The 26,304-nt window shown below is 40.7% G+C and overlaps 1 protein-coding gene across 2 annotated transcripts in view; it reads left to right on the top strand.

Moving 5' to 3' along the window:
• Nucleotides 1–6,923, top strand: part of atxn10 (ataxin 10) — a 98,866-nt gene extending 91,943 nt beyond the window's left edge. The window contains exons 11-13 of one of the 2 annotated variants that reach the window (XR_016091505.1): nucleotides 4,629–4,854; nucleotides 5,738–5,778; nucleotides 5,906–6,923. Coding sequence is in view for 1 of the 2 variants with exons in the window: in XM_088924273.1 (XP_088780399.1) it covers nucleotides 4,629–4,813 (185 nt within the window). In the remaining variant the exon portion in view is untranslated. The remainder of the gene's footprint in view (nucleotides 1–4,628; nucleotides 4,855–5,737; nucleotides 5,779–5,905) is intronic. The other variant, XM_088924273.1, reaches the window with a different exon arrangement.
• Nucleotides 6,924–26,304: the final 19,381 nt, after the last annotated feature.

Below are 26,304 nucleotides of genomic sequence, written 5' to 3'. Positions count from 1 at the left end.
GCCGGGGTATCTGTTGTTTTGTCGGTGTTCATGCCTATCGGTAAATTTGAAGTTACCTCACAAAACCTGTGTGAAGTTGAATCTCGTCTGTCTTTATTGCCTGCCGTGTCTTCCCTCGTTTCTCCATTTCCTTCTGTTGAACGAAGGAGAGATCATTTTCTGGAGTCATGCCGTGGTCTTATGAAGTACCTTATACCTCCTGGGATGGAAGGAAGTAAAATGCCCGCATACTGTAGAGCAGAATCTGAAAATGTGACATCTGTGTTTCTGCAGCTGTTACAGCCGCTTTTATAACAAACCGTACCTTCTTTAATTGGAAAACACGCTAAGTAAGAGCGATTTTCACTGAAGGGATGAAAGAGGGTGTGGCACATCAGCTGCTGAAGTGTATAATATTTAAGTAAACTCAAATCCTCACAAAAATTTAAATTTGGTTTAGGCGGCCGCTCAGCCACTAAAAGCACTTGCTCTGAAAACAGGTTGAACTCTGATTCTGAGTCATGTTGCCAGCCGAGTGTGACCAAGATTTCCTGAGGGACAGCCACAATTGGCAGAACTCTGCTGGAGTAGGACTGAGATTTCTCAAGCAGGGCTCCTTTGGCTTCCTGGCAAACAGTAATGCTTGGAATCTTGTTTTTTTTTTAAAAAAAGGGTTTATTAGTCTTTTATATTAGCATTGTGAAGTTGTTCACTAAATCAAAGGGTTCCAATGAGACAATGGATCCCTTCCATAAATCCTGTTACCTTACATTAGAATTAATGTTATGTACAGTATAGCAAAAAAAGATATATAAGAAAAGGAGATGAAAAAGTAAAGGGGTGGTGCTTGATAAGACCTTTAGAGTCACATCACGTGCAGATTAACTAAAGTTAACTTAAAGGTATCAGATATTCTAGCTGTCTTTTTTTTCATTACACGGCTGAAGGAATTGTGTGGGTTATTGTCAAAGAGGAAATTAATAGCACTTAGAATTTGATCATTAGCATTTATGCGTTTTGATATTTCACGAACAAAATAATAGTTAACCAGAAAGACAATACAGTGGGTTGGACAATGAATATTTTATGCGTACAAAGCACGGTAAGTTCCCAGAAAGAATTAAAATGTTCAATTAAGAATAAGTTAGATTTAGTTTTAGGCAGAGAGTTGCAAAAGATGCAGGTGGTATTCATAAGTGAGATCTTGCATGTCACTGTACATACAGTATGTACTGTTCAGTGTTTTATTGGGTACATCCTGAATATTACAGTGAAGTTCTCTAATTCTGGAGTCTAAACATACTGTTTAGACCTGGACCTATGTTTTATTCTGGTTAATATTATATTTTAGGACTGATATCCAGAACATATGGCCTAATCTAAGCTCCACAAAATTCCTGAAATTCCTAAACGGTTTGATTGGAAAAGCATCATGATCTCTTTGGAACTCCTGACCCTTGAGACTTCCTGGGTACCTGCAGGTGTCTGCGAGAGATGTGCCAGCTGGCCCATCAGGACCCCGTTTCGTTTGCCTTTGAATAACCTACTGTATGACCCGATGGGCGGACAGATTGTGGACGTCATCTGCCCTTCCTCATTCCTGAGAAGCAGTATGTATAGGAGTTGCTGCTGTGAGCTGAGATGTAAAGAAATGATTAGGAGTTCCTGATGTGGATATCAGATATAAAATATAATCAAGCAGTTTAGGGCTCATACCACATACAGCGATTATCGTTAAAGCAACAGGACAGGTGTTTTGCAAATGATGAGTCGTCACTTGTAGATACGACTGTGATACAGCAGAGTCAGGTGCTTTACCCTTGGAGCTGTTAAGGTGGAGCTGTTACAGTTTGGAAGGTCTGCTCACTCATCAGTGGAATACCCACTGTGGAACTTAGTGACAGAAATATGTTCCTTTATTGACTCTGCTCGGAACGTCACAGAGCACAACATAAACCACGGAAGCACCAGCCTTGAATTGATTTGGCAGGCCTTTATGCCACAGTTCCATGAGTCACCCTAGCCCGATTGTTCAAAAGGCAGTTAATTGATTGGTCTTCCGCTAAATAAACATCTTAATGGCTTTGCCTCTTCAGACGGGTCGATTTAAAAGTTTATTCGCCCACAAACGTCAATGGTGAGCAAAGTCTTTGTTTACGGTAGGAGAGTGGATCCAGAGGCACACCACAGCAGCCAACGAGAGAAGCAAAACTTAACACACTGTCATTCTGTGAAGATCCTGCCCCGCCAAAAAAAATAAAGAAATCCCCATAAGTGGTGATTGAGATCACAGTTGTAACTAGCTGCAGCATTAGTTCCTTTTGGTACTCCCCGCTGAATGACATAATTGTGTGCCCATTAACATTTACTTCTAAAACACAAGATAGTATTATTATTGCTGCCCAATGGTGGAAATACCCATTGTATCCAACTGTGAGGTAGGACTGGTATCACAGTATGTGAACTTGCATGCTGTCGATTCGCCTTGTGCCCCTCAAACCGTTATTACCTGAAACAGAGCGTCTTTCCATTTGCCAGTTTCCATATGGGCGACGTTATCCCCATCTAGAAAGATCTTGCAAAGCTTTTCTGTGTGGATTATTACACATTTATTCATCTCTTGGGGATGAAAGTTTCCATTTGAAAGTGTTAATTTACTGGTAAGAATGCAGGTGGGCCTGCACATTGGTGGTGGAGGAGCACTTTCCTATAAAGTGCTTTGAGTGGAGTGTTCACAAATGTTCTCATGTAACAGGGAATCAGGAATATGAGGTCCTGAAGTTACTGTACCTCGGAGAAATGTTTTCCAGTACAAAATTAGCAACGAGCCCCATACCAACTGTATGGAAACAGCTGATTTGCTGTGCTGCTTAGTTTCGTTGTGTTGCACTTCATTATTATCACAGCTTTATCAAAGAAGAACTGGCTGTATGTGGCCACTCACCACCATATTTCTTTCGGGAACATGGAGTGCTTTATTGAGTCAGGGAAACGCGCCAGCCAATATTCGACTTACTGCCTATATGTGAAAGTTGGAAACCATACTTTTTTTTACTTATAAGAAACGTCTGAGAAAACAACTGTTTTCCAAACCATTAGTTGTTTTTTTTTAAAGGAAACCCCTCCAGGGTTACGTAGGGCTGAGGATGATTTGAGTTGCTGGAACTCTGAATTACTGCGATAATACCGAGAGTGGGCATCCTGCGATGAGGTCATTGAAATTTATAAGGATTTTCAACAAGACTCCCTGTTAGATTAAAGGAGACCAAGGAAGATTATTTCCTGGTTTCAGTGAGTTTGCATTGAGGGAGCTTTGCTTTGTATATTAGGAAGTATGCACCTGACATGATTTCAGGCCCCTTTACAGTCAGAGGAAGTTGACATCACCTTGTTCTTGGTCATCTAATGCTAACTGTCTTCCAAATTTAAAGACGTGAGCTTATTACCAACTTGCTGTACATTCCTGTCAGTTGATCACTGGCATTCCCTTTTAGAACAGAAACTAAAAGAGATTAAGTCCTTTATGTCAATTTTGGAATTTAAAATACCTCATATTAACAAAAAAATAATTTTATTTGCTTCTGCTATTACTTTGATATGTAGTTTAATGGAAGTACCCAGTATAACTGCTTAATAAGTTGGTAACACTGCAGTACATAGTGACTGATACCAGAAGGGCTGTTTTATTGTTTTTTTTATTTAGTACAGCATCTAATTGACTGCTGATAAATGTCTCATTTAGTCTATTTGCCCTTTGGGATAACGGTTCAACAAATTTTCTTAAAGTACGATGTAAATGAATAAATGCTGGTAAGTAGTACAGGTCTTTTGGGAACTTGCTAAGGACTGTTCATGGTAAATTACTTTAGAAAGAAAGCTAGTTCCATTGTTGCTGCCGATTACTGAGGCGGAGCAGTGGCTCTGTGGCTCAGGATCTGCGCCTGTGGCTGGAAGGTTGCCGGTTCGTATCCCGCGGCTGGCAGAGGAATCCTACTCCGTTGGGCCCCTGAGCAAGGCCCTTAACCCCAGCTGCTCCAGGGGCACCATATAAATGGCTGACCCTGCGCTCTGACCCCAGGCTTTTCTCCCTGTCTGTGTCTCATGGAGAGCAAGCTGGGGTATACGAAAAGACAAATTCCTCATACAAAAAATTGTATATGGCCAATAAAGTGATCTGATCTGATCTAGGCCTTGAGATATATTTGTAACCAATAGTGGACTTGTTTTCCAGTGCCTGCAAAGGCAAAGAAAATTAAGGCGTTTCCAATGGGGACTGAATCAGGGTATGCAAGCTGGAAAGGTATGAGCAAAAGTTAATTCCCTGCTAAAAAGTAGCAAAGAAAAACACTATTTTTTAAACATTGTTTTTAAAAAAATATATATTTTCACGTGTAGCACACCCAGATGGAGACTCAAAATCTGAAGATATTTCTTTCTTTCAACTTTTCCTGTACTAGATAAATGTGGGGTTGAGACCTTTACGATCGATTTTAGGCTTTTACATGAATTCCCGGACACCAGCAGTGGGGCTTTTCCCACTTCAAGCGCGGCGTCCTAGTTTGTAGATGGCAGCCCGAATGCGCTGTTGTATTCTTGAAGCCACTACTTTGAAAGCGACCGAACGTTCTGTCCTTAACCGAGTACGGCAGTTATCAGCCAGTGGGCCATATTTGCGGTCCGGAACGTGCTGGACCAGAACGAGCAGAATCAAGAGGTGCTCAGGGCACTGGAGGGACGCGGCGTGGCCGACGACTCTGCTCTCAGGGAGATGGGCTTCAGACTGGAGGACAGGGATGGAAGCCTGCTACTCAGACCGGTCACTAAGGACACCTGATGGCCACAGGAGGCGTCTGCTGTTGAAAGCAGGGCGATTTGGTAAGAGTTTTGGTTTGAGGGTTGAAAATCTGATTTCCTTTTATTTGCCTTTCTTCCTTGCATTACCTGTTCGCAGATGTTTAATTCTCTAACTGCCTTTTTGCTAATCCGTTAGTTGAATGCAGTCTTGGGCTAGCATAAAGGTAATAATGGTCATAATCCTTTACAACCATTTTTCCCAGTAGAAAGCACCGGTATGCATAACACCACTAACCATGAGAGGAAACATCACACACACGTAAGACAAAGTATAAAAGCTTTGTGTTTCTCATCTAATATTTCTAGTTTTATTAGGTGCAGGCCCTTTCCGACTGTACATTGAAAATCATCTGCCAAGTGTTGGAGCAGTCTTGAATTTCAGTTTTCTGAGTTTAATTTGCAGCTTCTATGCTTTTGTACGGAAGCTTATTAGCGCCACAGAGAAAAAAAAAATATTTGTTTATACGAGAAAAATATCTCGTTTAAACACAATAGTTAATTTGTGAACAAGGTCGCCTACTATATTAGTACTGTTTATTGCATTGTACTGTATGTGCAGTAATATTGTCCGGTGCAAAGTAGCATTGTCTTTAACAACAGCAGAATATCGTCACACCCCCCTTTTTTGGGGAAAAAATCATCTTAAGGAGCATGTGTTCCATCTTTTGTAGACATGCAGTACAACACCGTGTCAGTGGGCATTCCCAGGTTAAACGCGGATTGTTTTCACCATTTCTGTGACAAGTAGAAATGACACTGCTTTCCAAACGTATGTTTGTTCCTTGATGTGAAACTGACTGTCAAGTCACCATAAATGTATTCCGTTCAATGTTTAAAGAGTTGGCAAGAACCCATGTACAGTCAATGTTTGTCTAGTTTCACTGTTGGTTTTTTTCCCTCTCAGGAGTGTGAAGAAATGGCAGTATTTTTACCAAACAAATGAAGGTAAGCCGTTGGAGCAAATACAAAACTGATGTTCTCTCAGACCCTGTGCATCTGCTATATTGGCCTTTGTTTTATGATCCTTTTCCTTCTGTCCCTGTTATATTAAATTAAAACATTTTTTTTCCAGATTTCAAGATGATGGAAGAAAGCTGTAACATGCAGTCATTTTGCCGGAGTTGACGTCCCTTAAATATACTACTTAACATCTTGGTTTCAATTAGGAAATCCAAAAACTAAGTAAGCACTGCGTGATCCCAACTAAATATACAGTATCACAATATCCCTAGAAATGAGACGCTGAAAAACTTTAAGGATGTTTGGGTGGCCCATTGGTGCTCAGTGAGATGCTATCTTCTGTTCTTTAAAGTTCACAGATCTGATCAAGTTCTTCCAATATATATACAGTACAGTGGATATAAAACTCTACACACCCTTATTTGAAATTTCAGCTTTTGTTTGTAAAGGCTGAAATCAAGGCAAATTGTGTCAGTTCTTTTTTTACATATAATAAGATCTAGTAGCCAACCATGTTTAAGTGAAGAACAAATTAATTATTTTGAGAAAAAATAATTAAAAGTAAAACACTTTCATTACCTTGGTTGCATACTGTAAGTGTGCACACCCTTCAACTAATACTTTGAGAAGCACCTTTTGCTTTGATTACAGCAGTAAGACTGTTTGGATAGGGCTCTATCAGTGTAGCACACCTGGAATTTTATCATTAAAATTGAAAGTTTTTGAATTTTTTTTCCTAAACATTTTCTATTTGTTTTTCACTTAAAATTGTTGGTTATAAGATCTTATCAAAGGTGAAAAAAGGTCTGACAGGATTTTGTCTTGATTCCAGCCTTTACATCATCAAAAGCTGAAATTTCCAAAAGGGTGTGTAGACTTTTGATATCCACTGTATATTGCATGTGTGAATAATAAAGCACAACATATGGCAAGCCATCGATTGACTATTGGTTATCGAAATGACCATTGCAGTGTTATTTTGAAAGAAGGCATTGTTTTAGAGGCAAAGTAGAAAAACCTCCTAGTGTTTATCAAAGTATTAGTAGTATTCTTAACTGTGCCTTCTGTATTCTTGTTAAATAAATCCTGTATTATGCTTTTCCTGCTGTTAATAAAGAGAATTGCATCCACATTGTGGCAAGGTTTGTTTTGCAATGAATGCCTTAAAATGTTGATCTTTGAGGGAGTTCAGATTTTATTCCAACTACAGTAGATCTCTGTTTCTCACCTGTCGTACACCACTTTGCACCGTTAAAAGAAAGTACAGTACTACAGTTACACAACACGTCCACTGTGTCTTATTTGCCCCGCGTGATTTCCCGAGACCGACACAGCGCAACGTTCAGAAATCACTGCTGCGATATATTGATTCAGGGTCCTCTGCTTGCGTCCGAAGCAGCTAGCCGAACAAGAATTTAACAAAAAAAAAAGTTCACCAAAGCGTCAGTGCACAGAACGCACGTGTCAAAATGCAGAGACGTGTTCCATCCGACATTACAAATGGGCAAAGCTGTAAAGTTCTAAAGTCTGGCCTTTTTTATTATTTTAGCTTTCCTATTCCATTTCATTTCTTTTCAACTCGCAACAGGTGACGGCGAATGTCCCCAATTTAATTTTTTTTAAAAAGCCCTCTCCCGCCTGTTCTGTACATTTTTTGGAAGCTTCGATCTGGGGGAGCTCGTAGGGGTTAATTCCCCAGGGAGCAAACAAAATGGAAATTCCTCCGTGGTTTGTAGAATTAGCCGAAAAAAGCCGTGGGTGTCCCCTTGGTTCCACTTACCACTTTGGAGTAGACACTTCTTCACCTCCGCCCTTGTCTGCCAAGCAGTGGGATACACAAAACACATAGGTATAATCCATATAATAAAACCGCAGATGAATGGGTTTTGTGGGAAGCTACAAGAAGGTAATGCTCTGTGTTTTCTAAATGGGAAATTGTAGGGCTTTTCAGAGTGAAAACATGCTGATTACTGTATTGTAAAGTGCCTTTTGATTCGCTTTGCAAGGTTTAATCCTCAGAACACAACAGCATCCCTGTCTTCCACCAGTGGCAATTCAGCCTCCAAGAGACTTCTATTACAGACCGGGGGGATTAATCCTGCACCCGATCAGTCGTTAAAAACGACAAAAAAAAAAAGAAGCCAGCCCTTCTTGAATTGGCAAATGGTAGCCCCAGTCATCCAGCGCTTTTGACCGATGTGCCTCTTTCTTCATAGAAAACGAGGTTCACAGTTTGTTGTTTAAAAACAATGTGAGGGGGTTTGTGAATACAGCTTCCCACTATGCTGTTTTTTTCTGCCCGGTTTTGTTTTTTTTCCTCCTTCTACGGAGAGCAATTAGAGGGAGAATTTCATAGAAGAGCAAGGCCATAGAGAGGAATGGGGATGGTGAGCTATTATCCAGCTAACATGCTGAATGAGTCACTACTGCTCAGTGCTCACAAAAGGAGAGGTTGAGTATAGCCTCATCAAAAGGCAGACAGCACATAGTATTATGTGGCCATATTTGTTTCATATATACTGTATGCGTAACGTATTGCACTGTATGTTGAAACTGATAGGCTGTTTGGAGTGGCTGTCATCACGTCTTTACAAAATAAAGGCCGTGTCTAGATGATTTAAGACCAGAATGCACAAACATCGGTTCTTGGGGAAAAGTTTGCAAAGCCTTGTTGAAACATTTTCATGCATTCAATTTAATTATCCCGATTTCTAGGTACACAAATTGAGGGTAAGCCAGTGTCACGCAGTTATCTTGCACTTATAATTACACATTGAGCTTCATCAACAAAGAGGAAAAAATAGGAATAAAGCTATAAACAAGTAGATATTGGATTGAGAGGACCCTATCATATTTATCGAAATTATCCCAATAATGACAACTCAAAGAAATCACCCTTTTAACCTTGCTTGCTTTTGTAGGATTTTTTTTTTCAGATGTTTTCACAGTTCTTTGTTCAATGGCTCATACAATCAAAGGTTTTTTTTTTCTGTTTGTCCAAATGTGTTCTTTTTAAATCTTTTTTTTAACAAAGATCCCGTTTGCTCCAAAAAAATATCTGGCGTATTATTTTATTTAAACTGGGCGTTAGACTACAGCGAGCATGCCATCGCATTGTACAGTACTTTCTGCTTATAATGACTGCTGAGGCTAGAATTTGAAATAAAATTCATGATGGACTGAATTGAATTGTAAGTGCCATGAAAACTGTTATCTCATCTTGTATGTTACTGTGCATGTAAAAAAATCGCAAGTCTCTTAAAAGTCCACTATGTGCATTTTGTATGAGATTGTAGGTAAATGCTAAATGTTATATACAGGTTAGAAACATGCACCGACTTCTAAGTAGTAGTCTTAAAAAAACAGCTTTTCTCAAACTGCTCAAGGTATATTTTGGAAAGTCTGGATGCATTTTTGTATAGCAGTTAATCGGTTTTCACCCTTTTTTCCTGTGTTTTCTGGCAAGGCAGTTATTGTTGGCTTTAAAATTAAAAAGTGGGCGTTCATAAGGGTCTGGATGAAAAATGAAACAATAAAAGAACACACTCCAGAGGCAGACTGTGACTTTTGTTACTTTTTCATTTTGCCTGTTTCGTTTTGGGAATTAAAGCAACATGTGATCGTGACACAAGAAACCACAGGGGCTCTTTTAGTACATTTCCTTGGGATCTTTGGGATCTTGGGGTTTTTTTCAGATAAATTTTGTTCATTTGTGTTTTTGCTGTTTTCTTCTACACGTTCATAAAATAGCTTACCCAGATTATGCCAGTGCTTTACTGAGTTTAACGTTCTAAAGCTTCATAAAGTTTCTCTTGTGAGCAGTTCAAATACAAAAAAGGGATACAGATAATTATTAAATTAGTGAATAAACCTTCAAAAATAATGTGTTACCATGTCCTAGAGGGTCATTGTGATCTGTGTATTATGGACAATGACCAATTCAAGGCACTTGTTGTTCATGGGGCTTAACAATGTGTGCCAATATCGGGAAATAAAGCCCCTTTAATATCCTGCTTAGGAACAGCACAAGAACCTCTCCAGTTAAGCCATTGTGTGGGTTTCTTAACAGGTGTGTATTTAAATAGAAAGCCTTTTACTGCTTCTGCCATCAGAGACCCTGGCCTTGTGAACCCTCCTTGCCTTTCCCCCTCAGCAGTGTTTTTTTTTATCAATGACAGCTTTTCAGCAGCCTGGGAAAAGGGGGAGTGGATTGACACAGCCCTCCCTCTCCCCCAGAGATTAGCCGTCCAACTGCAGTATCTCAGCCTCTGCTCCAGCGGCAGGTAGGCTGCAGGCCAGTAATGAGCCCTTTGGGCCTTATCGGACAATCCTTCCTTGCCCTAGCCCCTTAAGACACACGCACCAGCAACACGTGATATTGAGTATTTTAGGAAGCAAAGTTTGGGTTATGTTCTGTAGGTAACATCCCACACGAGACCGAATTTCATCCCCCTTTCTCGTGCCGACTGAAATACACAGCCTGGCAGGATCACATCCCAGCTCAAATTTGCCTTTGTTTGCATTCTGTTGTCCCTTTTTAGATTCTATTAAAGAGTAAGACTTCTGGAAACGTCAAATAAATGGCTACATATTCTCTGTGGGTGAGAGGGCCTTCTATTGCTGTTCCCCAAAGCTATAGAATTCTACCCCCAAGCAACGTTCCCTCTAAATACACACGCACACAGGTTATGAAATCAGTGCACATAGGAAAATTGTATTGCGCACAAAAAATTAAATTCTCCCCCCCAGAAAAAGATGATAAAACAAACACGGTCGTCAATTGAAAAATGCTAACTTGGCCACACGAGACTGGCTGCGAGAGGCCCAACTTGGATTTGCACAATTGCACAAAAATTTGCACAACTTGAAATTTTTGCGCACACAGGCCTTTAAAAATTAGAAGGAATGTTGTCCCCAAGGATATCGGACCATCACCCTACCTTAAATCCAGGCTCAAAACCTTCTTCAGAAGTGTTTTTATGTAATTTATGCCAGTGTCCGTTCCTGGCATCTTCTACTACATTTTGAATACTGATTTTTGATATCTCCTATCTTTTTTTCTTTTGTATCAGCCATTTCCCCCCCACCCCCGTAAAATGCTTGGAGAAGATACTTTTAAAGACACTTTATCAAATAAAGCTTATTATTATTTTTATTATGATGATGGTGAAACCCATCTTCCTGTTAGAGAAATGTAGACTGATTATTATGCGTTTTCCCTAAATGCAGGTAAATATGACATTGCATTTAAACAGTCTTCACAAGTTCGGCACTTAAAGATGTATGATACTCAATTCAGAACAATTCCCTTAAGTCTTCAGAGGATACTCCCAGGATATTCCCAGGATATTCATTCTGTGGAACACAGGTTTTCAACTGTAATATCACTGATAAACTGATATATAAACTGATATGTAAACTGGAGAGTTTAAGAAAACAAAGTTACGTTATTGATCGGGTAATGTGTAAAACAAGTGAACTATGGTCCCAAATGATCTCTGAATTTAACAGGTTTTAAGTAGTGAACGAGTAATTAACACTCTGGACTCAGAACTAGAAGGCCATAAAATGCCCAGCGCTCTAAATGGGCACAAATATCAGTTGCTTTGCGAAAAAGAATATCTGCTTCATTAAATAACAATTGATCAAGGTTCAATTGTTCAAAGTCCATGAAAGGATTATTTAATGTTTACCAAGAATACCTGGGTAAATTCTTTCCAGAATTAGAGTTGGATACTGTAGCCCTGCTGTTGCCTGATAGGAACAGGGTGTTCATTAAGATTTGCTGTGCATGTGTTAAAGTGTGATGAGTCACATGGTACCATGCAATATGATTCACTCATTGAACCATCACAAAAACAATGAGGTGAATGATCAGTGTGGGTTATGCCCTTATAATCTACTTACAGTGTATCAACTGTGTCCAAGTGTGTTCAGATCAGGATAAAAGCAACAGGTTAATGTCGAACACATTCTGTGTTTGTTAACGTACGCTTCTAAACAATAATACTGTAAAGATCAGCAATTGACTATCGAGATTATCGAGGGAGAAAATAGGTAAAAGGTTGCCAGTTTTCAAATGGCAATAAGCTTGCTAAGATGAGTACCTTGGAGAATAAGTAAGGAGGGTTCAGAAGATGCCCAGAATACTGCCTTTGTTTTTCTCAGGGCATCATTTAAAACCACAGTAGCTCGTCAGCTGTGAGCAGTAGTGCTTTCTCTCGTGTTCCCCCGCTGTGTTTAGTCTCCCGGTGTTCAGACTTTCCTCTCTCTGTGTCACTCCTGCTTATGACATGCGGACGGCCAGCAAAAAAGGTCGTCTTACGCATTTTGCCAACACGCATCAGGGAAAAAAAAACCGTTTGTGGTGAGGAGAGTCAACCGTGTCCAGTGAGTCTTCCTTCTATATTCGGCCATGTGGTCGTGTTTACAATACAGCGCTGCAGCAGCGTTGCCTGAAAGAGTCGTCCAACGATAACCTAGCCACACTGTTGCAGGGAATCCAGTCTAGCTAATAGTTTCCACCCCAGGAGAAGCTGTAGACACTTCCTGTGGCTGACTGAGTTTTTGCCCACACCACGGTGTACCGCTCAGAGGAGGAAGCTCTCGCTCTGCCTAGGGCGAGGAAGCTGGAACTGTTTGGTTTCAGTTCATTTCAGGCTCGTCTCGCTCGTTTCCCCCACATGTCGACAGCAGCCCAGAGGATGGAACCCCCTCTCTGTCTGTCTCCACTCTCTTTCGCGCATGGCAGGGTGGCTAAAGCATTATTTGGGGAATCTGAAAGGAGGTGGAGAGGTTCTTTCCCAGAAAGAAAAAAAATAAGCTGCAAGGGTAGTTTTTTTTTTTTTTGAGGGCAGTTGTAAGGGAAAATATCTCTGCGCAAATGAGGATGATACGGTTGGCTGTGTTCATCATCTTAACAGCTCCAGTTTTATTCCACGTGTCAACATTTTCATGTCAAGTTCGCTGAGGCAACGTTAATTTTTGTTCAAATTAGAATGTCTTGAAGCTTGCTGACTACCGCATGTCATCTAAGCACTATTGTGCTGAGCGGGCTCTGAAAGGTTAAAGGTTAATCCTTTATTTTTGGCAGTTCATTTTTATTGATATATTTTTGTATATTGTGTTAATTCAATTACAGTTTAAGCCTTGTTTAGTTTTTCCCTTTTTGCTCAACAAAAGGGTGTGATGTATTTAACACTGTTTTGCTTGTGTGTATTTGGGATCAAATCCACCCCCAGTATGGGCACAGGGGCATTTTTTTGTGTGTGACGTTACCTCCTGACCATCTTCGAGGGACAGATTCATCCCAATTATAATGTGATATACTGCTGTATCTGGTGCTGGGCAGTTGTTAGTGATAAATTACAAGTTGATGAGTTTGTTGAGAAATACCGAAGAAGAAAATGATCCAGTGTCGTAAAAACTCTGTGGTCTTGCCATTTTTCAAGATGTTACTGACCCCAAGCACAATCCAAAATATGTGAAAGAGTTTCCTGAAAAACTGAAATACCACCCATCCCAAACCCCCGATCTAAACCCAGAAGAAACAGCGGACATCAAGCCAAATTTCCCAGCTATAAAACAGGGATGAAGTGAAACGCGTGACTGCAGAGCCATGAAAGAATATTACTTCTCAATTATGCAAGAAAAACATAAAGGCAATACCAGCCAACAGCAGGAAAAAACAGGTCCAAAACAAAACTGAAACGAGCCAATTAAATACTACATAAAGACGTTTCCATATACTTCCATGATATAATCCTCTTTATGCTATTGTCCAAGTGCCAGTTGGCATGAAAAAACACACAACATTCTTTGTAAAATTTTAATTCTCCAAACTGGGAATTATTCTGATGGTGAATGTGCCGTCACCTAAGTTACTCAAGATCGCTCCTGAACAGTAAGATAGTAGTGTTGATTGATAGAAAACAAGACACACTCCCATACCACCACACTGCTATAAATGGATTTATAACAGGTTAGATCTTAATCTTGCACACTTCTGCTCTTATGTATATAAGTCTCGCACCTGGGTCTTGTTAACTCATTGGGACTACAAAGTTGTTCAACAGCTTGTGTTAATATATACAAATATCAGTACTCTTTGTATTCATATATCCATTAATTGGAGATTTTTGTCCGCACAGCTGAACAATTCCTTGAAATAAGTGTCAGAATGTTGTTGTTTTTTTAAACTTTGGCTCAAGCTTATTTGAGGATATATTATACAACTAGTAATGAAAGAAAGCTTTTGTTTATTTGGTTCTGTTATATATGCCTTCATCTATTAGATACAGTATGTATTATATTTATGCTTCTTTCATATTTGCTTCCATTATGTACATATTTCTAATCTACGCACAATCTATGAATTATGGGAATGAGCATAATTTTGTTCTTGCTGCATCATAAGTTTTGCAAGTCTATATTTTGCATATATGCATTTTAGAAATCTTTGTACACGTGTATGTATAGAAAATTTGTTCTTTGTAATTCAGGTTCCCCAAGCTGAAAAATCAGACAATTGAAACATCCTCCCCAATTGCAAAACTGTCCTAGTATATGTGTATAGCATAGACTATGTTTAGACTTAACTTTCAGTGTCCGTAATATGGGTGACACATTGACACCATAGTTGGCATTGGGGGTCTGGAGCTCTGGGTTCAGTTCCAGGGTGCTGTCTGTGTGGAGTCTGCATGTTCTCCCTGGGTTTGCGTGGGCTTCCTCCCATAGTCCAAAGACATGCCGGTACTGTAGGTTAATTGGTTTATGGGAAAGTTGGCCCTGGTGTGAGTGTGTGTACGTTTGTGTCTGGACAAGTTTAGCATCCCCTCCAGGATGTATCCTGCCATGTGCCCATTGATTTCTGGGATAGCCTCTGGCTCCTCCTCTGCAACCCTGCATCGCATAGAGAGGTTGGAAAATGGAATGGAAGGATGAATGGATGTAATATATTATAAAAGGAGACAGTTGCCAGCAGCCATATCACCCTGCAACTCCCATCTGGCAGCCCCACTGAAGCTCAGCAGGTGGGAGCCTGGTCAGTACCTGGATGAGAGACTCCTGGGAAAGCTGAGGCTGCTGCTAGAAATGGTGTTAGTGTGGCCAGCAGGGGCGCTCACCCTGCGGTCTGTGTGGGTCCTCAATACCCCAGTATAGTGACGAGGACACTATACTGCAAAAAGGCACGGTCCTTCAGATGAGACGTAAAACCGAGGTCCTGACTCTCTGTGGTCATTAAAAATCCCAGGGCATTTCTAGGAAAGAGCAGGGGTGTAACCCTGGTGTCCTGGCCAAATTTCCTATTGGTCTTTACCAATCATGGCCTCCTAATAATCCCCATCTATGAATTGGTTTCATCACTCTGTTCTCCTCCCCACTGATAGCTGATGTTTGTTGAGTGTACTGGTGCACTATGGCTGCCGTCCCATCATCCAGGTGGGGCTGCACGTTGGTGGTGGTGGAGGGGATCCCCATTACCTGTAAAGCGCTTTAAGTGGAGTGTCCAGAAAAAAGTGTGAGCAATTATTGTTATTATTATTCATTTGCTCCTTTCATAATATAATCAGTACTGGGATTAAGAGAAGTTAGTGGATGTTTTTATTGCATTGAATAATATTAATATACAAAACCAATGTCTGCTACTGACTATCAGAAGTTATCGGGTTCTCTTAACATCCAAAGGCCTGCAGATGTTTAGTACTTCCTGTAGTAGTGTTGACTGACTTAGGAGTAGCTTACAAATACAATACATTTTGTTTTATTGACAGCCGTATGTGAAGAAAAACATGTTTTCTTTAACACTGCTCACTTTCTAGGGGCCACGAGCAAGCATAGTACCAAACCACAACACTCCGAACTTGCAGTTTGCGCAGCGGACATGAATCCTCATCGGCGTCCGTGTTTTTTCTTGTAGATGCATTGCCTCGCTTGCCGAGACATGCTGGCGGGGGGACTTGAGACGGCGATGGCAGTCTGCAACTCATCGCGTGAGATTCGGCCATTGTTCTGTGGTGGCTGTGACAGTGGTCGTCAACGCAGCATTAATTAAAATGAAAAACAAAGCATAAACAATAAACAGCGAACCACAAAAGCCACAGCTACCTCCCATGCTACCCTGGAACCAGCCAAAGAAAGTAAATACAGTAATAAATTCAAGATTTCTTTCTGCCGAACTTTAAAGCCCCTTGTTATATATGAGCTTAAGTGCATTGCATTATTCAACAGATAGAACCGTAAGGATGTCATTCATTGGAAACGAAGCAAACCGGCTTTAGAAGTATCATGTTTCAGATCGGAGGCTGGTAGTGCTTTCTTGCAGATGTGCAGCTTGGCATTTTGAGTAATTTCTGAGCTTAAAAGGAAGGGGCTCTTTGAGCTCCTCATTCAGTGCGACGGGGCAGGGGGAAGTGGGGGGAGGAGAGCTTGTAATGGAATCACTTCATAAGTAAAATACCAGTTAGGGTACAATAGGCAGCCGCAAACCAGGCTGTGGTAGGAATGTTTTTCCAATATGCCATGTATTTATGCGAAGCATATTGGTATTAAAAATGTATTTTCTCTCCCCTCAACAAGAACCAGGCATTGCCCCGCTGCCCGCCCCTCAGCCTGTCAAAGAAGACGTTCCCCTTCGAGCCCAAGGTCACATTTGGTGCGGGGCTCGAGGGGAACAAGACAAGCCGTCGGGAGATGAAGTCGAGCTGCTGAATGCGTCCGGGGTTCACGTCGTCGGTTGCCACAATGCTAAGTGCGAGAGCTTGGATAAACACAGGTTTTTGTTTCCGGCACTGATTTGCGGTACCGACTCTTTCCCTGGGCGTCTGTGTCGTGTGTTAAATGGACACTTGTAGATGAGCAACTCTCGATTTTCCTCTAGCTTCCCTTGTTAGTATGGCTGTTTTTTTGCTGGTTCAAGCACAGCCTAAAGAAACACACACAAAAGCGCTGTCTCTTCCTCAAAGATTTCCTTCTGTATCCGTACTGTGAATGAATGCCCATACCAGCAGAAGCTGCTGGTGTTAGCACTGTAACCCTGTTGCACTACAGCTGAGGCATGTGTATTTGCATATTTAAAAATATTACCCAGATTAACCAAAATGCACTCCCGTTTCAGGTCCTAAATGCAACCCTCATCAGTGTTCATGTTCTGAGCAATTTTATTGTTGTACCATTCTGCACAGTGGCTCGTTGCAGTTTTACTGTGAAAATGGGGCTCTTGAATATGATGCCGAGGAAGTACAGGATATACAGGGATAGAAAAATTGCTCGCTAATCTGTAGTGGGCTTTAAATGCTGAGAAGTAAAGTGATGGTAGTAAACCAATGATGAGCAAATATAGTCTTTGCCTTTGCAAAGAACGTACTGTATGCGTTCATGCCTAACCTTAGGAGATCAGTTGTGGAAGGGTGTTTAATTCTGTCTCGGGCATCATCTAATCTCTCCGCATTAAGATATAAAGGTTTTATTGGATAATGTCATGCTGAACATTTTACCCTTTTTAAAAAAAACAAAACAACAACATCTTGTTAGCATACAAAGCCAGTGCAGGTTAATAATTCTTTTCACTTCCTGTGCTTTGCTTTTTTTTTGGATTCCCAACCAACGCCTGTTTCGTTTTGCGGCTCAAACACGAGAAATCGAACACAAAGGAGCCACCTTCCCGCAGATGTGCATTCCCATGGATTTAGAAGTGCCCTATTGAAGGATGAACAGCATTCCAGGCCTTAAGAGACTTTGCAGGGGGAAAAAACCCCAAGATCGCCAAATGGCATGTGGCTTTGTGGGATGCTTCACATGGTGGCCAGTGTGTCAGAGCTGGTTACTTCTAATCGCTGGTGATTGGTGGGAGGTTTGAACCTCCTGATGCAAATCACAACCGTTTAAGAAGACCATGACCACACAGTGGCAGATTAACATTCCATGTGATTAACTCATATCACTATAGTTGTGAACTGGGTTTGAATCCGATTGGGAAGGGCTTTGCTTTGATGGCATCTTGTGGAAATGTTCAAGTCTGCATTCTGAGTGTTTACAGGGGTGAAATGGACATAGACGTTTACCATTCACCTGTGGTTTGAGTGTCTTTTTAACTGACCTCACAGCTCCTATCTTAAATATTGGTAATGTCAGGCCATGTCACATTGAAATTAGAAGAAACACACCTTATATCTTTGCAGACCCGACGCAGACTTCTGAACGTTAGTAAAACCCAATATCTTTTGGCGTAAAAGACTGGAGAATTGATTGGCATGGCTGAAACTCACGGGGGTGAAAAATATCACACAAAACCTAAAATATTTCTCAGCAGCTTTGAATTCGCAAACAGGTAATGTAAAAAAAAAATCATTTTGTTTTCCCTTCCTGTCTCATTTCCCTTAAATGACTCAACAAAATGGGAAAATAACTGTCAAATGTAAATCTATCTTATAAGGCTTTCATATGCTTTTCAACAGCTGGTCTGTGCAACTGACCTGTACTTGTCTTGCATTGTGCCCCTGGAATAAAATAATTTTAAGCCTAACCTCTTTCTTACTAAACAGTGCTAACAATTGGAAACTAGTTCTGAGTAGTGTTTGAAAAAGAAAAATGAAGTTACGTTTGTTGACAGTATTTGTGAGTAAAAGACTAGACAATCCCTATCATCATGGTCACTCTCTCCCCCTACCATAAAACAGACAAAAAAAAGAGGAATATCTGTCCATTTTTCATCCAGGCTGTTTGAATTTCTCACAGAAAGCTGTTATGTCATCTGGGAGTGCTTTTCCCTTAACCTTCAGCATTCTCCTTGCCTAAAGTATGAGAACTATGCAATTGGCTACCGATGTGGTGGCAACAGAGTTATGGAAAAGACATTGTTACTTAACACACAGGCAGCAGTAATCATAGATCGTTTTCATCAATATATCCATCAATATGGAGAGGGAGTGGTGGCTCTGTGGCTAAGGATCTGCGTCTGTGGTTGGAAGGTTGCTGGTTCATATCCCATGGCTGGCAGAGGAATCCTTCTCTGTTGGGCTCCTGAGCAAGGCCCTTAACCCCAGCTGCTCCAGGGGTGCTGTATAAATGGCTGACCCTGCGCTCTGACCCCCAGCTTCTCTCCCTGTCTGTGTGTCTCATGGAGAGCAGGCTGGGGTATGTGAAAAGACAAATTCCTAATACAAGAAATTGTATATGGCTAATAAAGTGATCTTATCCTGATAATGCAGATCAATAATTGTATTAATTGAACTAAATTAGTACTCTACTAGTATTCAGATCAGGAGGTCGTGAAACACCTTCTCAATGCGGATGTTTGAAATACTTGTTCGTCTGTCCTTTGTGGGGCTATTTTAGAATTTCTGTTACGTGCCCTATAAAAAGATTGTGTCCTGTGTTAAGGAGAGGAAAATAACATTTCATTTGTTATTGTGCGAAAGAACAAAACACATGCTAGCTTAAGGTGAGGAATAAAGTTGCAGATATCAAAAGGGATTCACATTTTAACGCCCCTGTTCAAAGGCAATAGCTTGTTTCACTCTTTACATTTTTAATTCATTGTTAAAACATCATTGTTTAACTTTTGACCAGTTCTGAAGTTACTAAAACAGAAGATCTCTTGAGCTGTAGCTGAACCATCTTTGGCAGCCCAATGTTTTTTAAAAGAAAATGTTTTCAGTCCTTTCTAAGATATAAGCATCAAGAGAGTGATTCACACCTGACCTTATCTTATAAGGTTTAGAATTAGAGCAGGATTAAATCCAAGTCTGTCAGCCACTCGCAAATTCCAATTGCAATGCATGATAGCATATTTCCGCAGTGGGTGTAAGCAGAAAGCTATAATCAAGTGACACAATGAGAATTTGTCACTGGTTGATGGGTTGAATTTTGGCTTAGTGCAGGTGCAAGTGACTCCTTAATGATTCCTGTTGGGATTTCACTCAGGAAAAATCCATGACAACTTTGTTTTTCTTTGTGGTTTGCCTTGCTCTTTTCCAGATAGGAGTTTTAGGGACCATAGGATTTTGTGAGGAAAAAAAAATCTACTCATTCTGAGTTGAAATTGAGTTCAAATAAAATCCTTTTCTTCAGCTGCTTAACAGCAGTACAAAGGCTAAATGGATAATGATTACTGTACTGTAAGTGGCTGTTAATATGCTGTAGAACAGCGTGTTGAGCAGCTACATTCAATCTACCTGTATGGTAAACAATCGTCTTTAGTACAGTCAGACACACTTGCAATAAAAAAGAAAGATGTTTCTCAGTACCATTGTTCTGCTGACTACACCAGTTCTGTTTCTTATGTATGTGTAAAATGAAAGAAGTGACAACAGAAGCAGTGAGTATTTTAAAGGAGCTTTAGCGAAGCTTTGATTATCTCCTCATGTGATTTAATGTTATATATTCCTTTATTATTTAAACATTTTCAAGATCTTCAGCTATTTACTGTACAGTCTCTGTCAACTTAATTGACAGTTAATTGGTTAGTCCCATCTCCTTTAACAATAATACCAACAATATTTGAATTTATATAATATATTCTGAATTTCCACAAAAATGTTATCTGTTCCTCATGGTTCTGTTTAGTGGTACAGTGACAAACGTTCACACCTGCTACACTCTGTAAACATTCATTTATGTCAGAATCAGCTGTTTCCTTGCATATTAAGATACAGTATCATCGTGTTTTCTTTGGAAGGATGGCCACATGGTCTATGACTGAGCATTTACATCCAGTGATCCAACAGACATGACTTAATTGCGTAGAGAAGTTGTTCTCAACCAAAACACTTTTCTTCCTTTAAATAAATCACATTTGTAAGTGGCAACAAACGAAGGTATCTAACATATCAAATTCAAGAAATGGTCTGCACTGTGTGTATCATTGTTTTGTGAGAACAGTTAATCTAGTTTGGGGGTGTTTTAGCTCTGGTCCTGGAGAGTCCCGGTTGAGTGTGTTTCATGGGCAACCTTTTGAATTATCACTTTATAAAGCCCTGTCACAGCTTAACTGCGATCGTTTAATGAGGTGGTAAGGTCAATTAAGTAATTTAGAGATCAGCAGTAACAAAAATTAGAATATCTTTCAGCCATCCAGGGATAGTGGTCCCCCCACTGAAACATCCATCCATTTTCAAACTGCTTCTTCTAATTCAGAGCCATGGGAGAGCTGAAACCTATCCCAGCAGGCAATGGGGACAAGGCAGGATACACCTTGGACGGGGCGCCAGTCCATTGCAGGGCACACACAGACACGCACACACTCACACCAGGGTCTGTTTTACCAGAAGCCAGTTAATCTACCAGCACATCTTTGGACTTTTGGGAGAAAATCTATGAGAAGATCATACAAACTCCACACAGCTAGTACCCTAGGTCTGTCATTGAACCCAGCGCCCTGTGAATTGCTCAAACACGTGTTCCTGACCTTTAACAGGTGATTTAGGGTGAACTATAATAATTTCTGGATTGATGTGGACTCACTATGACCATTGTTACAAACCCCTGCTTAGGTGATGGTACAGGACTCAGACAGTGTTTAGCCAATAAAAAGGTTATGACCAGAGGAGACCAGCTATTCCCAATCAAACTTCACCACGCCATTTAGAAGCCTGGGGTTTTGTGTTCTTGCAATATTATGGTTGATTTATAGTTGAAGTTAATTTTGAGTTTTTGTCCTTGAGGATTAGTATGTCTTCAGGTCTTCAAACCAATGCGTTTAATAACCTAAATCAGGTCATGATTTGTTTTAAGGACTCCAGTTCAACAGTTTCTCCAGGCTCTTCAGGAGTTGCTGCTTTGCAGAAATCTAGAAAACCTGTACATTGAAGACCTTCGACGGTGAACTGAATAATTCTATTTTTACAAGGAGAAATATCCTCCCCAGTGAAAATACACATACACACTAATATGTGCAGTGCATACAACGGCATTTTAGGAAACAGCTATGGGTTTGTACCACATGAATATGAAAAATGCAGAGCTAACCAGTGTCAATGGTGTAAGAATTCCTCTGACCACAGAGTATATGATTTCAATAGGATATATGGCACCAGTTCAAGGCAATATGCAGCAGCTGTATGTTTTATCTCACGCAGATTTTAGCACTCAAATACTTTCCGTCCTTCAAACTTTTCAAGGGAAATGTGGACAAATGCCCAGAGATATGGTGTCCTTTTTTTTTTCCCTTCCAAAAATAATGCCTAAATCTGGTTGGCTATTATTTATTGCTTGCACTTCAGTCTGTCGTATTTGGCCTGGGTGAGTTAGTGTGAGTACAGGTTTTCACTTCACAACCTGTTCGGCACAAACAGCAAAACACTGCCCCCCCCCCCCATCATCCACCCCTGTGGCTGAAGGTGTCACGACGCTTGAGGAATGATTCCCTTCTTCAGGAGGCCTTTGCACTCTGGTGAAGTACCGTAAAACTGGCCAAATAAAGAGGAGTTTGCCACGGTGTAACAGCTGGCTGAGGAAACCCTGGGAAAGCAAAATAAAATGATGCTCAGCCCTGCAGTCACGGCCTCTCTGTGCGGCATTCCATTTCCTTTCAGCAGAGCGGACCCGTGAAAGGACGTGACATAGAGCCTCTCACCGCTCATTGTCTTAAAACATCCCTCAGCTTTTTTCGGCAGGTTTCAGATGCCGGATTGGAGCCCCTGACCTGTTTTCTTATAGCATGTAGACTATTCTCACCCCGCAAGAATGTTTGTGTTTGTCTGGTCTCTTAAATCCTTATTAGTCACTTGTTACAGCCACATTCTCAGCCATCCCCTGTGCTTTCGTGGTCACAGCCTTCCTTTCCCTCCAGTGGAAGAGTTGGGTGGTGTGAAGGTTTTCTTTGGCCTCCACAACATGGGAGAGGTCTGAAGAGTGTTTCGGGGGTGGGGGTGGGGGGGGGGGGATTGAGTCATGTGGACTGTCGCAGTCACTCAGGCCCCTCTGACGGTCACCTGTGCAGGAGGCAAGGCCTATATGAAAACCAGTTTACAGCAACATCCACGGGACGTTGATTTCATGCTCCGGCAGTACTGCTTGGCAGTAAATGAAACATGCGGTCTCGTCCCCTTCAGTGTAGGTAACCCGGAATTAGAGTCTAGACTGCGAAGAGTAACAAGGAGTGAAAAAAAACCGACCAGTCTGTAAACCCGTTGAGCGCTTTCGGATTTCTCATCTCTCGCCCCACGTCTTTGAGAGCTGGATTGCGTTTTCTTGAAATGTGAACTCCCAAGTGCATTTATAGTTGCGTACCCACACAAAGCTGAGATCCGTCATGGGTGCATGAATATTTCGCTTTCTACAGCTGTCAAGAGCTTTCTGAGCTCTTGATTTTACCTTGCTTTATGAAATTGACATTTATCACATGATCAGTGCAAAAACAGCTCTGTAAATGATTAGATAGTTAGAGGTGCTTTAAAACCCCTTTGTTCCCAGTTAAATGAGATTGTTATGCTACTGAACAGGCTAGTTGGACTAAATGGCCTTCTCTCTTTTGTACCTTCTCTTATATTCTAATGCCTGGATCAGCACAGCTTGGAGGCAGAAGTGTTTGTTATGAGAAATGGACTCTTAGACAAACAAATCTTAAAAAATAAATGTATCAAGAAAACTGGAAAAGGGCATGCTTATTTATCTCTAATTAATCAGGCAGATATTTTTTACCAAAGTGACTTACATTTGTGTCCATTTGTACAGCTTAGTATTTTAGTAGAGCAATTCAGGTGAAGTACTTTGCTCAAGGGTACAACAGCAGTATTTCACCTTGGATTTGAACCCACAATCTTCCAGTTATGAGTCCAGAACCCTAACCACCTATTCAGGACAATTCTTATTTGAAACCAAATGCCTAACTATGCCATAGAAACCCATTCACCAGATTTCTGCAGATTTAGATTGTAGGATTAAACTGATGGAAGCAACTTCAGTAAATGACCTTGGTGGCCACCACATGTTTGTAAAAGTTCACGTGTACCCGTTTATAAGTGCTTGAGCTCTCTGTTTTTATTCATTCTTTTGTAGTCATGTATCTCATTGTTCTTCGAGGCTTTGTCAACCTTTTTGCTGGAAATACCCTGCAGAACATCTGTGTAACAATATCCTCTGTGGGTTTTGTTTATTTGCTTTTGAGGAAGAGATGAAGGCAGTGTGATATATTGTGAAATGGAAATTCTTGTGTCAAAAAACTTTAAAAGTGCTGTACAGTCATGTACAGAGGTGGAGATCAGTAGGACTGCACTGTCAACTGGTTATTCACCTGCCTGAGCTTTTCATTTGTCCCATTAATTCCCATTTTCCAATATATCCTTTTTCTCTGGTCTGAGGCTTTTGAAACTTTTGATGATTTCAGAGAGACTAAAAGACCTAGGAAACCTCTATGCATTATGGCTCCGGTACAGGAGTTGTGGACTGACACAATATTAATGAAGAAGACAGAAGGTCCTGAGAATGATATATTTGTTAATAACTCATGGCACTACTAAAAAAAAAAGCAAAATCGTGTCCTGATTGTCACAAAGACGAGCCCTTAATACCAGAAACCTTTTTTTTTAACCTATCTGCAGACCTATATTAACAAACTGTAGCTTGAGGAAGCTGTTAGGGTATGTTTCTGTGGGTTTAATACCCTTCTCAAATCCTGCCTGTGCCCCTACCTTCTGCTCTGGCTTGGATTCAGCATACAACGTTTCTGGATTTCATGTTGGTTAGCAGCATGACAAGGTTTGTTTTGGTTCTGCATCTAGCCTGTAATTTTAAAGATTTATGCCCCTCACTGCCCCTATAATTAACGAGATTTCTAATACTTAAGTGCATACATATATAAAAGTTTAATTGCCCTGCGTATCAGCACAACGGCAGTTATTGGTATGTAAGCTGCTAACTGAAAACACAAGTGGGTTTCCATAGTTACAGTCATCACTGGTACGCTGTTAGACCAACACCCGCTTGCATTTTCGTTTCTGTGCTCGAGCCAAATCTGTTTCTTATGTTTACAAAAAAAGACTGACTCCGTATTAACCAGGAAGTTTGGTTATTTTGTAGAGTGCTAATGATAAATTTGGGCAGAGGGGGAAATGCTACATTTAATCTCTTAACAGATATCCATAGCTTTATGTAATACAGTATGTGTGCGCATGGGGACTGACTTGAGAGAAGTACCTAGGCACTCACACTTGGAAAGAAAGCCAGTCTTTTTTGGAAATGCAGATAACCAGCACGATACGAATACTTTTTCGATGGCTATCTGCAAATTAACACATGAGGTTGAAATCATCGGTCTGGGCATTTGACTTGCGTGAGATGGTCTTGGGGAATGTTTTGCGAGTGACCATTTTCACCGGAAATAATTAAACGATGCTCAATGGCTGTGCCCTGTAATTAGTCAGGCCAAATCACATCACAGATGTCCTGACTCTCCACCTTTTTTGAAGGAAAAACTAGCACTTTCATACTGTACAATGCTATACCACCCCAAGTCTTGTTTTGTAACTGAGTTCTGGATGCATCCAATGACATTAACATTTCCAATACCCAAAGGTGTCAAATCATGAAATTGTTAATCTGATCACTGCCCATGAAGGGATTTCATGTCAGTTGATGCTTTCATCTCTCTGTAATGTATGGTTTATTTTCTTTCTTATAGCCTTTTTTTAATTTGAAAATGATTCTCTTTTCTGGAAAGAGAAGCAATAACAGGGAGAGGCAAAAAAAAACCCAACCCTTTAGAAGAATTTTAAGTCGCATCGTGCAGAAGCTGATATCAGGCATTCCTTTGCACACAGACAGCTGTGACAGCTGAATGACCCAAATATCAAACAACACTTTATCAGACGGATTGTTTTTGCTATTGTTCCAGTACCTGGTGGTAGCACACCCACAGACAGGCCCTGCTGGAAAACTGTGATAATCTGGGCTTCACTGGAAAAAATAACAGTACCCCTGAAGGCCATTGGGAGTGACAGCATCTGTGTTGCCCATCACAGCTGATGACTGACATTGGTGTGGAGGAGGGAGTGGTTTTGAGTGTTGCTGATCTTCCACTATGCCCTGTCCAGGGGAAACAGCATCTCCCATTTCTATATCTTTTTCCCGCTCAGGGTTTTTAGGGTTGGGTTTTTTACAAACTCTTCTTCACACCAGGACGTGACCATCCTTTTTCGCTTTGGGGGATGTGAGTTAAATACTGGGTTTGCCATCTCTGAAACCGGAGAATCGCCCCCCTTTGACTTTACTTTGTGCTTTGGAGACATCCCAGGGCTAAAGTCTCCTTGGTTAGCAATGAGATCGCTTTCAAAGTTTGTCCAGGTCTTGTGTCGTTGCTGTCTGGAGATTGACACTTTCTCCAGTCTTTTCATGTATCAATCCACACATATCATCCACATTTCTCTTTGAATTCTAGCATGTATCTGTTTATGTCAGATTTTGACTGTTTATAGTCATCTAATTTCCCTGAAGAGAAAGGTTTCAGATTATGGTAAGTGCTTATTGATAGTCATTTGAATTGGAAGACAGTTGACTATTTAGTATTTCAGCTAG

Source organism: Atractosteus spatula, chromosome 8 (genome assembly GCF_055471065.1).
Source record: "Atractosteus spatula isolate fAtrSpa1 chromosome 8, fAtrSpa1.hap1, whole genome shotgun sequence".
Lineage (NCBI taxonomy): Eukaryota > Metazoa > Chordata > Actinopteri > Semionotiformes > Lepisosteidae > Atractosteus > Atractosteus spatula.
The sequence above is the reverse complement of the archived record's forward strand: the minus strand, read 5'-3'. Positions and strand labels throughout refer to the sequence as shown.